The sequence below is a fragment of the Manis javanica genome, chromosome 9, assembly GCF_040802235.1.
Source record: "Manis javanica isolate MJ-LG chromosome 9, MJ_LKY, whole genome shotgun sequence".
Taxonomy (NCBI): domain Eukaryota; kingdom Metazoa; phylum Chordata; class Mammalia; order Pholidota; family Manidae; genus Manis; species Manis javanica.
In genome coordinates, this window is record NC_133164.1 from 59,073,800 (window position 1) to 59,090,400 (window position 16,601).

A 16,601-nucleotide genomic window follows, 5' to 3' on the forward strand; every position below is an offset into this window, starting at 1 on the left:
GCAACTTCTTCCTGAACACATCTCCTTGAACAAGGATAACAGGCAAAAATGAACACATGGGGGACTACCTCAAACTCAAAAGCTTCTTTACAGCAAAGGACATCACCAACAGAATAAAAAGTCATCCTACAGTATCAGAGAATATATTTGTAAATGACATATTCGACACGGGGTTAACATCCAAAAATATATAAAAAACTCAAACGCCTCAACACCCAAAAAGCAAATAACCCAATTAAAAAATGGGCGAAGGATATAAAGAGACAGTTCTTTAAAGAAGAAATTCAGATGGCCAATGGACACATGAGAAGATGTTCCATATCACTAATCATCAGGGAAATGTGAATAAAACCACAATGAGATATCAGCTCACACCAGTAAGGATGACCAGCACGCAAAAGACTAAGAACAGCAAATGCTGGCGAGGATGTGGATAAAGAGGAACCCTCCTACACTGCTGGTGGGAATGTAAGCTAGTTCAACCATTGCGGAAAGCAGTATGAAGGTTCCTCAAAAAACTAAAAACAGAAATACCATTTCATCCGGGAATCCCACTCCTTGGAATTTACCCAAAGGATACAAGTTCTCAAATTTAAAAAGACATATGTGCCCCATGTTTGTCGCAGCACTCTTTACAATAGTCAAGATATGAAAGCAACCTAACTGTCCATCGAGTAGATGAATGAATAAAGAAGTGGTACAGAGGCACAATGAAATACTATTCAGCCATAGGAAAGAAACAAATCCTGCCATTTGCAACAACATGGTTGGAACTGTAGGATATTATGCTCAGTGAGATAAGGCAGGTGAAGAAAGGCAAGTCCCAAATGATTTCCCTCATTTGTGGAGTATAACAACGAAGCAAAACTGAAGGAACAAAACAGCAGCAGACTCAACAGACTCCAGGAATGGACTAGTGGTTACCAAAGGGGAGGGTTGTGGTAGGGTGGGTAGGGATGGAGGGACATGGGGATTGAGGGATATTATGTTGAGTACACCTTGTGTGAGGGGTCACCAGGAAAACAGTGTAACACAGAGAAGGCAAATAATGAATCTATGGCATCTTACTGCACTGATGGATAGTGACTTCATTGGGGTATGGGTGGGGACTTGATAATATGGGTAAATGTAGTAACTACATTGTTTTTTCATGTGTAACCTTCGTAAGAGTGTATATCAATAATATCTTAATTAAAAAAAGCAGACTCACAGAACCCAAGAATAGACTAACAGTTTCCCAAGAGACAGCGACTGGGGAGGGTGGGTGGGAAGGGAGGGAGAAGGGGAATAAGGGGCAATACGATTAGCACACATAACATAGGGGGTGGCATGGTGAAGACAGTATAGCACAGAGAAGACAAGTAATGACTCTGGCATCTTACTATGCTGATGGGCAGTGACTGTAATGGGGTGTGTGGTGGGGACTTGATAATGGGGAGAATATAGTAACCACAATGTTGGCTCATGTGATTTTATATTAATGCTACCAAAAAAAGAAAAGATTATATCACCTGTGAGCAGAGTTACTTTTACTTATTTAATTCCAATTTGGATGCCTTTTCTTTTCATGTCTAATTGCTCTGCGTGGGATTTCCAATACTATATCCAGTATTATGAATAGATGTGATGGGCATTGGCATCCTTTCCTTGTTCCCAATCTTAGAGGAAAAGCTGTTAGTCTTTCGCCACTGAGAGTATGATGTTAGCTGTCAGCTTTCCATATATGTCCTTTGTTATATTGAGGTAGCTTCCTTCTGTTCCTAGTTTGTTTCTATTCCACCCTTTTTATCATCAAAGGGTGTTAGATTTTGTCAACAAAATTAGAGGTAACACTAAAACATAGCATGTGACTTCATATTCAGTCTCTGAAGCATTGTTCTTGTAATTAACTGCAAGTCCCGAAGGAATTTGTAATTTTGTTTGTAAAGATTCTAGTCCACCTCATAAAACCAAACTATTGTTATATCTAAAGCATTACTTTCATAAATGTAAGTAATAATTGTGGTTTGCAGTTTTATCTAAACATTTAAAATGATACAAATAGAATACAATGACAAATAAAATGACTCATTGGTTGTTATTTTTTTAACTTACCTAATTTTTAAACATGAACTACTTATAAGCTTTTTCTGGACAATAATGAGTTAGCTTCCCTGAATGTTTTTTCGTAAACTAAATTATATGACCCAAGAGGGAAAATCGTACATTGATGCTTTCCAATCTTGTAATTCTTCATATGTATTCCACAGAGTGGAATTATTTGACATGATTTAAAGTACTTACTGATTTTGCTGGATTTTAAGAAATATACCAGCACAGATTAAGCCAGAAGTTAGATTTGCCATTTTATACACATACACACACACACACACACACACACACACGCATAAAATATATGTGTACGTTATATTATGTCACATCGTTAATATATATTAAATGTTATGTTTAAATGGTGTGTATTTTTTTTTGAGAGGGCATCTCTCATATTTATTGATCAAATGGTTGTTAACAACAATAAAATTCTGTATAGGGGGGTCACTGCTCAATGCACAGTCATTAATCCATCTCAAGCCTAGTTCTCTTCAGTCTCCAATCTTCTGAAGCATAATGAACAAGTTCTTACATGGTGAACGAATTCTTACATAGTGAATAAGTTCTTACATGGTGAACAGTACAAGGGCAGTCATCACAGAAACTTTCTGTTTTGATCACGCATTATGAACTATAAACAATCAGGTCAAATATGAATATTCGTTTGATTTTTATACTTGATTTATATGTGGATCCCACATTTCTCCCTTTATTATTATTTTTATTTTTAATAAACTGCTGAAGTGGTAGGTAGATGCAAGATAAAGGTAGAAAACATAGTTTAGCGTTGTAAGAGAGCAATTGTAGATGATCAGGTGTGTGCCTGTAGACTATGTGCTGATCTGAGCTAGACAAGGGCAGTAAAACATCCATGGATGCAGAAGCTTCCTCTCAACACAGTGGGGGGTGAGGTTCTAAGCTTCACCACTGTTTTTCCCCACTTTCTCACCTGATGGCCCCCCTGCGACTGTGCCTGTCTTAGGTTGTTCCTCCCTTGAGGAATCTTACCTGTCTCTGGCTAACCAGTCATCTTCCGGGGCCATACAGGGAAATGTAAAGTTGGTAAGTGAGAGAGAAGCCATATTGTTTGAAAACGTTAGCTTTTTACTTTGCAGATTTATGCCCTGTGGTTTCTATGCCCAGCACTTGTCTCGAGGTATCTTTACCACCTGGAGGAATTATGATACTCGGTAAATTCGATATGAGGCACGAGTTCTATTTAAGGGTTGTAATTAGGAAGGAAGAAGAAAAGCTATAAAGGTAGCATATGGAAGAAAACATGGGAGGATTGTTTATTTCTTTGACATATCTTCTTGTAGAGTACCTTAAGTATGTATAGGTTTTAAACTATTAACTAACTTGCACACACATATTAACAATAGGAATACGGTGACATAAACAAAGCAAATCTATAATTACCAGCCATATCCAGTGAAGCCAAGAAAACCATTTAGGCACCCTAGGCATTTGTGAAAATTAGTCTATGATATGATGGATATTGTCCAACTGTACCTGAACAGTCTGAGAGAAGTCAGACAAATTAAAGCAACCCATTTCTGTGATCTGTTCACATCCCATATGTTCTTTTAACTGTAGATAGTCTATAGTCGTAAGATTTTGGAGTGCTACAACTTGCACCCCTCCCAACTCCTGATTGAGTTCCAACAGTACAGATCTGGTCAAATTCGTTGTCTCACTGTACGCACATGCCAGCCTAGACATCTCTCTCCTCATTCCAATGGCAAGTCCAGGAAATGGTGGGGTGGACGCAGCCACAACCGCAGCATTGCCCGGATCCCTGTGGAGGCTTTTTGATGATCATCCCCTAGCATGAGTCCTCCAGAGAGTGCTGATGCCGGAAGCTCCTCCTCATATCGTATCTGAGTTCATTTTCTGGGTAGCCAAGCTAGGCCTTGATCTTCTGCATAGAAACAAACAGACCCTTTGCCCACACTTTGACATGCCCTCTGTACCACTGTGTAGAACTCATTGGAGGTCAGCACACAGGAACTGATTTTTTTTTTATATCTTTAATCTACACTTACATGAAGAATGCTATGTTTACTATGCTCTCCCCTATATCAGGTCCCCCTTAAAAACCACATTACGATCACTGTCCATCAGCATAGCAAAATGTAGAATCACTACTTGTCCTCTGTGTTGTACAGCCCTCTCTCTCCTTTCTCCCTCCCCCCACTATGCATACTAATCTTAATACCCCCCTTCTTCTTCCCCCCCCTTATTCCCCCCTGCCCACCCATCCTCCCCAGTTCCTTTCCCTTTGGTACCTGTTAGTCCATTTTTGGGTTCTGTAATTCCGCTGCTGTTTTGTTCCTTCAGTATTTCCTTTGTTTTTATACTCCTCAGATGAGTGAAATCATTTGGTATTTATCTTTCTCCACTTGGCTTATTTCACTGAGCGTAATACTCTCCAGCTCCATCCATGTTGCTGCAAATGGTAGGATTTTTCCTCTTCTTATGGCTGAGTAGTATTCCATTGTGTATATGTACCACATCTTCTTTATCCATTCATCTACCGATGGATATTTAGGTTGCTTCCAATTCTTGGCAATTGTAAATAGTGCTGCGATAAACATAGGGGTGCATCTGTCTTTCTCAAACTTGATTGCTGCGTTCTTAGGGTAAATTCCTAGGAGTGGAATTCCTGGGTCAAATGGTAGGTCTGTTTTGAGCATTTTGATGAACTTCCATACTGCTTTCCACAATGGTTGAACTAATTTACATTCCCACCAGCGGTATAGGAGGGTTCCCTTTCTCTACAGCCTTGCCAACATTTGTTGTTGTTTGTCTTTTGGATGGCAGCCATCCTTACTGGTGTGAGGTGATACCTCATTGTAGTTTTAATTTGCATTTCTCTGATAATTAGCGATGTGGAGCATCTTTTCATGTGTCTGTTGGTCATCTGTATTTCTTTTTTTAGAGAACTGTCTGTTCTGTTCCTCTGCCCATTTTTTAATTGGGTTATTTGTTTTTTGTTTGTTGAGGTGTGTGAGCTCTTTATATATTCTGGACGTCAAGCCTTTATCGGATCTGTCATTTTCAAATATATTCTCCCATACTGTAGGGTTCCTTTTTGTTCTATTGATGTTGTCTTTCGCTCTACAGTAACTTTTCAGCTTAATGTAGTCCCACTTGCTCATTTTTGCTGTTGTTTTCCTTGCCCGGGGAGATATGTTCAAGAAGAGGTCACTCATGTTTATGTCTAAGAAGTTTTTGCCTGTGTTTTTTTCCAAGAATTCAATGGTTTCATGACTTACATTCAGGTCTTTGATCCATTTTGAGTTTACCTTTGTATATGGGGTTAGACAAAGGTCCAGTTTCATTCTCCTACATGTAGCTGTCCAGTTTTGCCAGCACCATCTGTTGAAGAGACCGTCATTTTGCCATTGTATGTCCATGGCTCCTTTATCAAATATTAATTGACCATATATGTTTGGGTTAATGTCTGGAGTCTCTAATCTGTTCCACTGGTCTGTGGCTCTGTTCTTGTGCCAGTACCAAATTGTCTTGATTACTATGGCTTTGTAGTAGAGCTTGATGTTGGGGAGTGAGATCCCCCCTACTTTATTCTTCTTTTTCAGGATTGCTTTGGCTATTTGGGGTCTTTGGTGTTTCCATATGAATTTTTGAATTATTTGTTCCAATTCATTGAAGAATGTTGCTGGTAATTTGATAGGGATTGCATCAAATCTGTATATTGCTTTAGGCAGGATGGCCATTTTGACGATATTAATTCTTCCTAGCCATGAGCAGGGGATAAGTTTCCATTTGTTAGTGTGCCCTTTAATTTCTCTTAAGAGTGACCCGTAGTTTTCAGAGTATAAGTCTTTCACTTCTTTGGTTAGGTTTATTCCTAGGTATTTTATTCTTTTTCATGCAATTGTGAATGGAATTGTTTTCCTGATTTCTCTTTCTATTGGTTCATTGTTAGTGTATAGGAAAGCTACAGATTTCTGTGTGTTAATTTTGTATGCTGCAACTTTGCTGTATTCCGATATCAGTTTTAGTAGTTTTGGAGTGGAGTCTTTAGGGTTTTTTATGTACAGTATCATATCATCTGCAAATAGTGACAGTTTAACTTTTTCTTTACCAATCTGGATTCCTTGTATTTCTTTGTTTTGTCTGATTGCCGTGGCTAGGACGTCCAGTACTATGTTAAATAACAGTGGGGAGAGTGGGCATCCCTGTCTGGTTCCCGATCTCAGAGGAAATGCTTTCAGCTTCTCACTGTTGAGTATAATGCTGGCTGTGGGTTTATCATATATGGCCTTTATTATGTTGAGGTACTTGCCCTCTATTCCCATTTTGCTGAGAGTTTTTATCATGAATGGATGTTGAATTTTGTCAAATGCTTTTTCAGCATCAACGGAGATGATCATGTGGTTTTTGTCTTTCTTTTTGTTGATGTGGTGGATGATGTTGATGGATTTTCGAATGTAGTACCATCCTTGCATCCCTGGGATGAATCCCACTTGGTCATGGTGTATGATCCTTTTGATATACTGTTGAATTCTGTTTGCTAATATTTTATTGAGTATTTTTGCATGTACATTCATCAGGGATATTGGTCTGTAATTTTCTTTTTTGGTGGGGTCTTTGCCTGGTCTTGGTATTAGGGTGATGTTGGCTTCATAGAATGAGTTTGGGAGTATTCCCTCTTCTTCTATTTTTTGGAACACTTTAAGGAGAATGGGTATTATGTCTTCTCTGTGTGTCTGATAAAATTCTGTGGTGAATCCATTCGCCCAGGGATTTTGTTCTTGGGTAGTTTTTTTATTACTGTTTCAATTTCTTTGCTCGTAATTGGTTTGTTTAACTTTTGTGTTTCTTCCTTGGTCAGTCTTGGGAGGTTGTATTTTTCTAGGAAGTTGTCCATTTCTTCTAGGTTTTCCAGCTTGTTGGCATATAGGTTTTCATAGTAGTCTTTTATAATTCTTTGTATTTCTGTGGGGTCTGTCGTGATTTTTCCATTCTCATTTCTGATTATGTTGAATTTTGTTGATTCTCTTTTTCTCTTAATAAGTTTGGCTAGAGGCTTATCTATTTTGTTTATTTTCTCAAAGAACCAGCTCTTGGTTTCGTTGATTTTTGCTATTGTTTTATTCTTCTCAATTTTGTTTATTTCTTCTCTGATCTTTATTATGTCCCTCCTTCTGCTGACTTTAGGCCTCATTTGTTCTTCTTTTTCCAGTTTCGATAGTTGTGATGTTAGATTATTCATTTGGGATTGTTCTTCCTTCTTCAGGTGTGCCTGGATCCCTATATACTTTCCTCTTAAGACTGCTTTCGCTGCATCCCACAAAAGTTGGGGCTTTGTGTTGTTGTTGTCATTTGTTTCTATATATTCCTTGATCTCTAATTTGATTTGTTCATTGATCCATTAATTATTTAGAAGCATGTTGTTAAGCTTCCATGTGTTTGTGAGCCTTTTTGTTTTCTTTGTAGAAATTATTTCTAGTTTTATGCCTTTGTGGTCTGAAAAATTGGTTGGTAGAATTTCAATATTTTGGAATTTACTGAGGCTCATTTTGTGAGCTAATATGTGGTCTATTCTGGAGAATGTTCCATGTGCACTTGAGAAGAATGTATATCCTGTTGCTTTTGGATGTAGAGTTCTATAGATGTCTGTTAGGTCCATCTGTTCTAGTGTGTTGTTCAATGCCTGTGTGTCCTTACTTATTTTCTGCCCGATGGGTCTATCCTTTGGGGTGCGTGGTGTGTTGAAGTCTCCTAAGATGAATGCATTGCAGTGTATTTCCCTCTTTAGGTCTGTTAGTATTTGTTTCACAAATGCTGGTGCTCGTGTGTTGGGTGCATATATATTTAGAATGGTTATATCCTCTTGTTGGACTGAGCTCTTTATCATTATGTGGTGTCCTTCTTTATCTCTTGTTACTTTCTTTGTTTTGAAGTGTATTTCGTCTGATATTAGTACTGCAACCCCTGCTTTCTTCTCACTGTTGTTTTCCTGAAATATGTTTTTCCATCCTTTGACTTTTAGTCTGTGCTTGTCTTTGGGTTTAAGGTGAGTTTCTTGTAAGCAGCATATAGATGGGTCTTGCTTTTTTATCCATTCTATTACTCTGTGTCTTTTGATTGGTGCATTAAGTCCATTTACATTTGGGGTGACTATTGAGAGATATGTACTTACTGCCATTGCAGGCTTTAGATTCATGGTTAACAAAGGTTCAAGGTTAGCTTCTTTAGTATCTTAATGCCTAACTTAGCTTGCTTATTGAGGTGTTATATAGACTGGAGATTCTTTTCTTCTCTCCCTTCTTATTCCTCCTCCTCCATTCTTCATATGTTGTATGTTTTGTTCTGTGCTCTTTTTAGGAGTGCTCCCATCTAGAGCAGTCCCTGTAAGATGCTCTGTAGAGGTGGTTTGTGGGAAGCAAATTCCCTCAGCTTTTGCATGTCTGGGAATTGTTTAATCCCGCCATCATATTTAAATGATAGTTGTGCTGTATACAGTATCCTTGGTTCAAGGCCCTTCTGTTTCATTGCATTAAATATAGCATGCTATTCTCTTCTGGCCTGTAGGGTTTCTGTCGAGAAGTCTGATGTTAGCCTGATGGGTTTTCCTTTATAGGTGACCTTTTTCTCTCTAGCTTCCTTTAAAACTCTTTCCTTGTCCTTGATCCTTGCCATTTTAATTATTATGTGTCTTGGTGTTGTCCTCCTTGGATCCTTTCCGTTGGGGGTTCTGTGTATTTCCGTGGTCTCTTCGATTATTTCCTCCCCCAGTTTGGGTGACGTTTTCAGCAATTATTTATTCAAAGAGACTTTCTATCCCTTTTCCTCTTTCTTCTTCTTCTGGTACCCCTATAATACAAATATTATTCCTTTTGGATTGGTCACATAGTTCTCTTAGTGGTGTTTTGTTCCTGGAGATCCTTTTATCTCTCTCTGTCAGCTTCTATACGTTCCTGTTCTCTGGTTTCTATTCCGTCAATGGCCTCTTGCATCTTATCCATTCTACTTATAAGTCCTTCCAGGGATTGTTTCTCTTCTGTGATCTCCTTCTTGACATCTGTGATCTCCCTCTGGACTTCATCCCATTGCTTTTGCATTTTTCTCTGTATCTCATTCCATTGCTCTTGCATTTTTCTCTGCATCTCTGTCAGCATGTTCATGATTTTTATTTTGAATTCTTTTTCAGGAGGTCTGGTTAGGTCTGTCTCCTTCTCAGGTGTTGTCTCTGTGATCTTTGTCTTCCTGTAGTTTTACCTTTTCTTGGTGATGGAGATAGTTTGCAGAGCTGGTACGAGTGACAGCTGGAAGAGCTTTCCTTCTTGTTGGTTTATGGCCTTCCTCTCCTGGGAGAATAGCGACCTCTAGTGGCTTATGCTTGGCAGCTGTGCGCAGATAGGGCTTCTGCTACCTGCCCAGTTGCTGTGGAGTTTATATCTGCTGTTGCTCTGTGCGTGGCCTGGCTGGGGCTTCTCCTCCAAAATTTTGGAGCCCTGTTGGATGGGGAGCGGCCGGCAGGCTATTTATCTCTGTAATGGGCCTCTGTGCTCCCTGTTGCCCAGGGGGTTAGAGTGCCCAGAGATCCCCAGATTCCCTGCCTCTTGGCTAAGTGTCCTGTCCTGCCCCTTTAAGACTTCCAAAAAGTACTCTCCAAACCAAAACAACAACAGCAACAACGCAAGAGGAAAAAAAAAAAAAAAGGAAAATAACACACGATTTTCTTTGTCCTCAGGCGCCGGTCTCAGGCACCTGCTCCCCGGTCTTGCTACCTTGTTTCCCTAGTATTGGGGTCCCTGTCCCTTTAAGGCTTCCAAAAAGCACTCACCGAAAAGAAAGGGAAAAACGCGCGATTTTCTTTGTCCTCAGGCGCCGGTCTCAGGCACCCGCTCACCAGCCTTACTGCCCTGTTTCCCTGGTATTCGGTTCCCTGTCCCTTTAAGGCTTCCAAAAAGCAGTCGCCAAAAAGAAAAAAGAAAAAAAACCGCTGCGGTTTCTTTCCACCCGCCGGGAGCTGGTTGGAGAGGCGCTCAGGTCCCACTGGGCCGGGGCTTGTATCTTACCCCCTTCGCGAGTCACTGGGTTCTCGCATGTATGGATGTGGTCTGGATGTTGTCCTGTGTCCTCTGGTCTCTATTTTAGGATGTTGTCTTTGTTATATTTTCATAATACTATGTGGTTTTGGGAGGTGAGTTCCTCTGCTCTACTCACTCCGCCGTCTTGGCTCCGCCTAGATCTTTCTTTGGTGTGTATTTTATAATATAGTTGAATAATATAAAATGTTCTATACCATGGTCTTAAGTATAAAATACTGATGTAGGTGCCTGTATTGAATATATTTTTTAATCTTAGAGCAGTTTTTATATCTAAATAGAAAGTTGTTTTTAGGTTAAATTATATGAAAGCTGCAGGATTCAAGCTTTTAAAATGAGTAACATGAATTTACTGTCTTGTAAAAGTTAAACATGTTGACATTACTAAATTGTAGAAATGCTGCAAGCATCCAAGCATGTTCATTATGTTGCCTTATACTATAGAGTTGATAAAATATGATTGAGCTCAATTGTGCTCATCTTAAGTTGTAATTTGCTGACATGTAATTTGCTGACATTGTGTATGGTAGACTAATACTGCTTACATGAAGTCTTCTTTGTATAAGTGATACTGTGTCTGCAGTAAATGATTTATAAATGTAAATGGTCTTATCTGTGAAATTATTTGGTTTATTTTAAAGTAGGTGTTATTTAGAAAAGAATAGTAAAACCAGAACAATAGAAGACTAATGTCACAGCTTAGTATTTAAAACATGAAGGTTCTTATTTTCATCCTGAGCAAAATTTTCTACTCTTTTGCTCTGAGAAATCAATGAAAAATCATAATTCTTCTGGTAGTTCCTAGAGACTGATAGGTTTATATGGAAGAGGATTGACTTGATCTTTATAAACACCTTCTCTGCTCATAGAAAAAAATCAGTGGTAGAGTTGCCTCAGTCATTTCATTTTAGTGCCTATCCCAGTGTTGAGTAGTGGTGGTTAAATTGAATAAATGTTGTATAGAGATGGAAGGGATAGAGAGGTAGGTATGGAATTTAAATACAAGCTATTGGTATATTGTCTTAGTATGTCTTAGTTTACTGTCTACATTGACAAATGGTTGGTTAACTTGTAAGAATACATTTCCTTAATTGATCTGCTTACAGAAAAAAGTCAGCAGAGTATTGTAAAATTTCCTTTGACAATTACATCTATTCAGCTAAAGAGTGAGATAAATCTTGAATTTATTATTTTTTAATATATTTTTAAGGATGTACTCAAATAGCTATATATTTTTGTCTTTCAGAGTTGGAGGGTTATCCGGTATATTAATGTCTAATTGATGATGGCAGAACATCCACCACTACTGGATTCAACTCAGATTTTAAGTAGTGATATTTCTCTTCTGTCTGCCCCTATTGTAAGTGCAGATGGAACCCAACAGGTAAGGAAACTGAAATGTTCATAACCTTAAGTCTAATACACATGCATTTCTTTCAGAAGAATGAAAAATTTACAGCAAAATGAAACTTCACAATAGTGGGTTCCATTTAATTCATGGTTTAAACTCCAGTTCAAGATGTTTTGTTTTCATAAAATGATGAAGTAATGAGACTCTTTTTCAAAGTTGTTTCTAAAGTACCTCACTAATTAACGTCTAAATTTCTTGTGTAAATATTTAGTTGCCACTAAAGTTATTGTTTTAGCTTAAACAAATAATGAACTAGTTCCTGATAGTTAATTTTAACTTAATTTCCTTGTTCCTTAATGTTTATTTTAAATCATTACTATGTTCATTATGAAGTCATGACTCAATTGTGTGATTACATGACTACTACTACATTATATAATTATAAAACTTTATCTTCCTAATGCTCTTCTCCTCACCAGACTACCCCCTCCCAAAGGCAAATACACAATTCCTGAACAGCTGGTATGCCAAGGCTTTATAAATAATAATTCTGTAGTTTCATTGATTTCTTTATCTCCCAGTAATCGTAATGGGATGGGAATGATGGGCTTTCATAATTACCTATTATGTGCCAACCAGTATGCTTAATTATCACAACTACCCTATATGGCAGGGATTTTAGTGTTGTAGATGAGGAAACAAAGACTAAGGACATAGTAAATAATAATGAGATGAAGAAGAAACATTTTTAGTGCTCACTTTGTAAAAAGCGTTGTGGTAAGAACTTCAACTCTTTCAACAATCGAGTAAAGCGGGTACACCTGTCCTTTTTTTGCAGATAAAACAGAGTAAGTTTTCAGAAAGGCTCAAGATCACATAGAACTTTGGCTTCCAACTGTTACTTATACTGCCTCTTTAGGAAACTAAGAAAAAAAGAGCCATATTTTGTTACTTTATAAACTTAATTTCTATAGTGGGTAATTAATATTTGCTTACAAGATAAGGGACTACTCTGTTACCTTTGCTATTAAAAATAGCAATTGACTTGGGTTCTGAACTTTTCCAGTTTGTATAAATGACATGAAAAGTGTATACTGATTTTAATTTTTCACATGTGCTCAGATAGCTTTCAACAGCAACTTCACTTCATTAACTGGCTTTTTTATGGTCAAATTTAAGTCTGTTAAGATTTTTTCCCCCTGCGAAAATAATGGATGTGGCAGATATCCATTTATTTTGGGGCTCTAGGAGAGTCTTCAGTGTTCACAGACCTCAGACCAGTCACTGACTCCAAGCTGTTTATATATAGTCTAAAGCATAAAAGAATCTGCTAAGCAGTCAGAGTACATTGATGTAGTTGCTATAGTGTATAGTCTGTTAAGGGAAAGACAATAGGCTGAAACAAGACCACAGTGCCCTCTCAAGACAATTTCTTTTCTTTCCCCCAAAAGAAGATTCTTTTGGCAGAATTTTTCTTGAAACTTGAGGGCACCATGGCTGGCCTGTAGCAGTAGTGATGTAGATGGATATAGAGAAAGGAGCTAAGAGTAGGAGAACCCACTAGAGCAAGAGTTGAAGGATCAGGTGGGGTGATTTGGTCTAGGGGACAGGTTTTTAGGTAGGTTTTGAAAAACAGGTTTCAGGGAAGTAGTATAAAGTCTTAAATCCTAACTAGTGGAATTCCTTTTAGTTTGATAGGGAGAAGATAAAGATGAGTGAAAAGAGCATGGGACTTGGTTTAGATAGATTTAGATTTGATTTGGGTGACCTAAGACAAGTTACTTAACTTCTCTGAGTATGATTGCTTCTCTATAAAATGGAGGTAATGATAGCTTCTTAGTGTAGCTGTAGCTGTGCGAGAAATGAGCATGAAGGAGCTCATAAATGCTTGCTGAATTTGAATTGAAGCACTTAATAGATGTTTAAAAGACTGAAGAAACTGTAGATACGCCAGTCAGGATTTAAATCAACTGAGATATCTGTAGGAAGCACTGGATCAAAAAACTAAAGGATAGGGAGTCCCAAGATGGTGGCCTGAGTAGGGCAGCAGAAATCTCCTCCCAAAACCCTATATGTTTTTAAAAATACAACAAGTACAACTGTTCCTAAAAGAGAGACCAGAAGATACAGTACAACAGCCAGGCTACATCTACATCTGCAAGAACTCAGCATCTCACAAAAAGGGTAAGATACAAAGCTGTGACCCAGCGGAACCTGAGCACTCTCCCCACCCCAGCTCACCAGCGGGAGGAAAAGAATCAGAGTAGGGAGGGTGTGGAAGCCCAGGACTGCTAAATAACCAGCCCTAGTAATCTACACTGGGAGCACAGACACACATTGCAGTGTGTACTGGATATTAGAGAAATGGAAAAGTAAAATCCGAGATGGAGACTGCAGGTGGGTCCCCAAAGCCGGCTGCCCTGGGACAAAAGAAAAGCAGATGCTATTTAAAAGTCTTAAAGTGAAAAGTGCTCTTTAAGCAAAACAAAATTGTCCTAGCACACTCATCCCAGCAGGCTGGGAATCTTGAGGAACTTCAGGCCCCCTAACCCCCTGGGGGGTAAAGCAGCCCCAAAGCCCCTCACGGTGATAAGCAGCCTGCCATTCATTCCCCCCAGCCGGTGCTTCAAGGAAACTGGCTGACCCACCACAGCTGCAGAGCAGCTGGAGAACAGCCCCATCCACAGCAACCACACAGAGTCTCCTCCCAGCTCGCAGCTAACCGGGACAGACAGAGGAAGCCAGAGCAAGGTCCAGAAGGCATGAAGGGGGCGTGCCATTCCTGCAGAACACACCCGGTGTGTCTGCCACCCCCAACAGTGTGCCAGGCTATCCCGAGGACTGCCCCACCCACAGCAGGTCAGAAAATTATCCCACAGTCTACTACCGATATGCGGGTAAATGGAACAGGCAGCGGAAGCTGGAACAAGGTCAGAAAGGCACGAAGGGGCACCGCTCTCACAGGAGAACACACCTGGCATGGCTGCGATCTCCCACAGTGCTCTAGGCTAGCTCGAGGGCCGCGTGGCCCACAGGAGCTCAGGAGATTATCGCACAGACTGCCTCCTGGTGTCCAGGTAACAGGAACAGGCAGTGGAAGCCAGAGCAAGGTCTGGAAGACACAGAGGGGAGCCGTTCTTGCAGGAAAACATACCCAGTGTGGCTGCAATCCCCCGCAGTTCTCTAGGCTAGCCCAAGGGCCACCACGCCCATGGCAGGTGAGGAGATTATCCCAGGGACTGCCTCCTGGTGTGCAGGTAACCAGCACAGACAATGGAGGCTGGAATAAGGTCCGGAAGGCACAAAGGGGAGCCGTTCTTACAGGAAAACACACCTGACGCAGCTGCAAGGGGCCACAGTGCTCTAATTTATCCTGAGGGCCTCCCCAGCGACAGCAGTTTAGGAGATTATTCCAGAGACTACTCTTGGTGTACGGGTAGACGGCACAGGCAGCAGAGAAGGGCAAGGCGACCAACAAGCAAGAAAGGACTTTGTTCTCCCAGCTGACACAAGCGCCACGTGCCTGTGACCTCTTCTATTGCCATGAAAAGGCAGAAGAATCTGGTCCAGTCAAAAATCACTCAGACAGCCCTAGAGAGAGGGCCTGGTGAGATAGATATAACCAATCTTCCTGAAAAAGAATTCAAAATAAAAGTCATAACCATGCTGATGGACCTGCAGAGAAATATGCAAGAGCTAAGGGATGTATTCTGGAGGGAACAGAAATGAAGCAATTGATAGAAGGTCTTAAGAGCAGACTGGATGAGGTGGAAGAGACTGTTAATGGAATAGAAATCAGAGAACAGGAATACAGAGAAGCTGAGGCACAGAGAGATAAAAGAATCTCTGGGAATGAAAGAATATTAAGAGAATTCTGTGACCAATCCAAATGGAACAATATTCGTATTATAGGGGGACCAGTAGAAGAAGAGAGAGAAAAAGGTTTAGAAAGTGTCTTTGAAGAAATAATTGCTGAAAACTTCCCCAAGCTGGGGAAGGAAATAGTCTCCCAGACCATGGAACCGCACAGATCTTAACACAAGGGACCCAAGGAGGACAACACCAAGACATATAATAATTAAAATGGGAAAGATCAAAGACAAGGTATTAAAGGCAGTGAGAGAGAGTAAAAAGATCACCTACAAAGGAAAACCAATCAGGCTATCATCAGACTTCTCGGCAGAAACCTTACAGGCCAGAAGACAATGGGATGACATATTTAATGCAATGAAACAGAAGGGCCTTGAACCAAGAATACTGTATGCAGCACGATTATCATTTAAATTTGAAGGAGGAATTAAACAATTTCCAGACAAGCAAAAGTTGAGGGAATATGCCTCCCATAAACCACATCTAGGGGGTATTTTAAAGACCCTGCTCTAGATGGAACCACTCCAAAGGCTAAATAGATGTCACCAGAGAAAATAAAATCACACCAAAAAAGCAGACCAGCCAAATACTAACTAAGGGCAAAAAATAAAAATCGACTATCCACAAAAGCAGTCAAAGGAAACTCAGAAGAGTACAGAATAAAACACCTAACATATAAAGAATGGAGGAGGAAGAACCAGAAAGGAGAGAGACAATCATCAGACTGTTTATAATAGCTTAATAAGAGAGTTAAGTTAGATGGTTAGATAATAAAGAAGCTACCCTTGAACCTTTGGTAACCACAGATCCAAAGCCTGCAATGGCGATAAGTAGATATCAATTGATAATCACCCTAAATGTAAATGGACTGAATACACCAATCAAAAGACACAGAGTAAAAGAATGGATAAAAAAGTAAGACCCATCTATATGCTGCTTACAAGAGACTCACCTCAAAGCCAAAGACATGCACAGACTAAAAGTGAAGGGATGGGAAAAGGTATTTCATGCAAGTAATAGGGAGAAAAAAGCAGGTATTTCAATACTTGTATCAGACAAAATAGACTTCAAAACAAAGAAGGTAACAAAATAAAGAAGGTCATTACATAATGATAATGGGGGCAGTACATCAAGAGGATATAATCATAAAAAATATGCACCCAACACAGAAGCACTGACATGTGAAACAAATACTAACAGAATTA

The 16,601-nt window shown here is 39.6% G+C and overlaps 1 protein-coding gene across 2 annotated transcripts in view; it reads left to right on the top strand.

The window, feature by feature from the left end:
• Positions 1–16,601, top strand: part of FNDC3A (fibronectin type III domain containing 3A) — a 192,799-nt gene that overhangs the window by 33,121 nt on the left and 143,077 nt on the right. For both annotated transcript variants that reach the window (XM_037025886.2, XM_037025875.2), the window contains exon 2: positions 11,422–11,559. In XM_037025886.2, coding sequence (XP_036881781.2) covers positions 11,458–11,559 — 102 coding nt within the window. In that variant the 5' untranslated portion in view covers positions 11,422–11,457. The remainder of the gene's footprint in view (positions 1–11,421; positions 11,560–16,601) is intronic.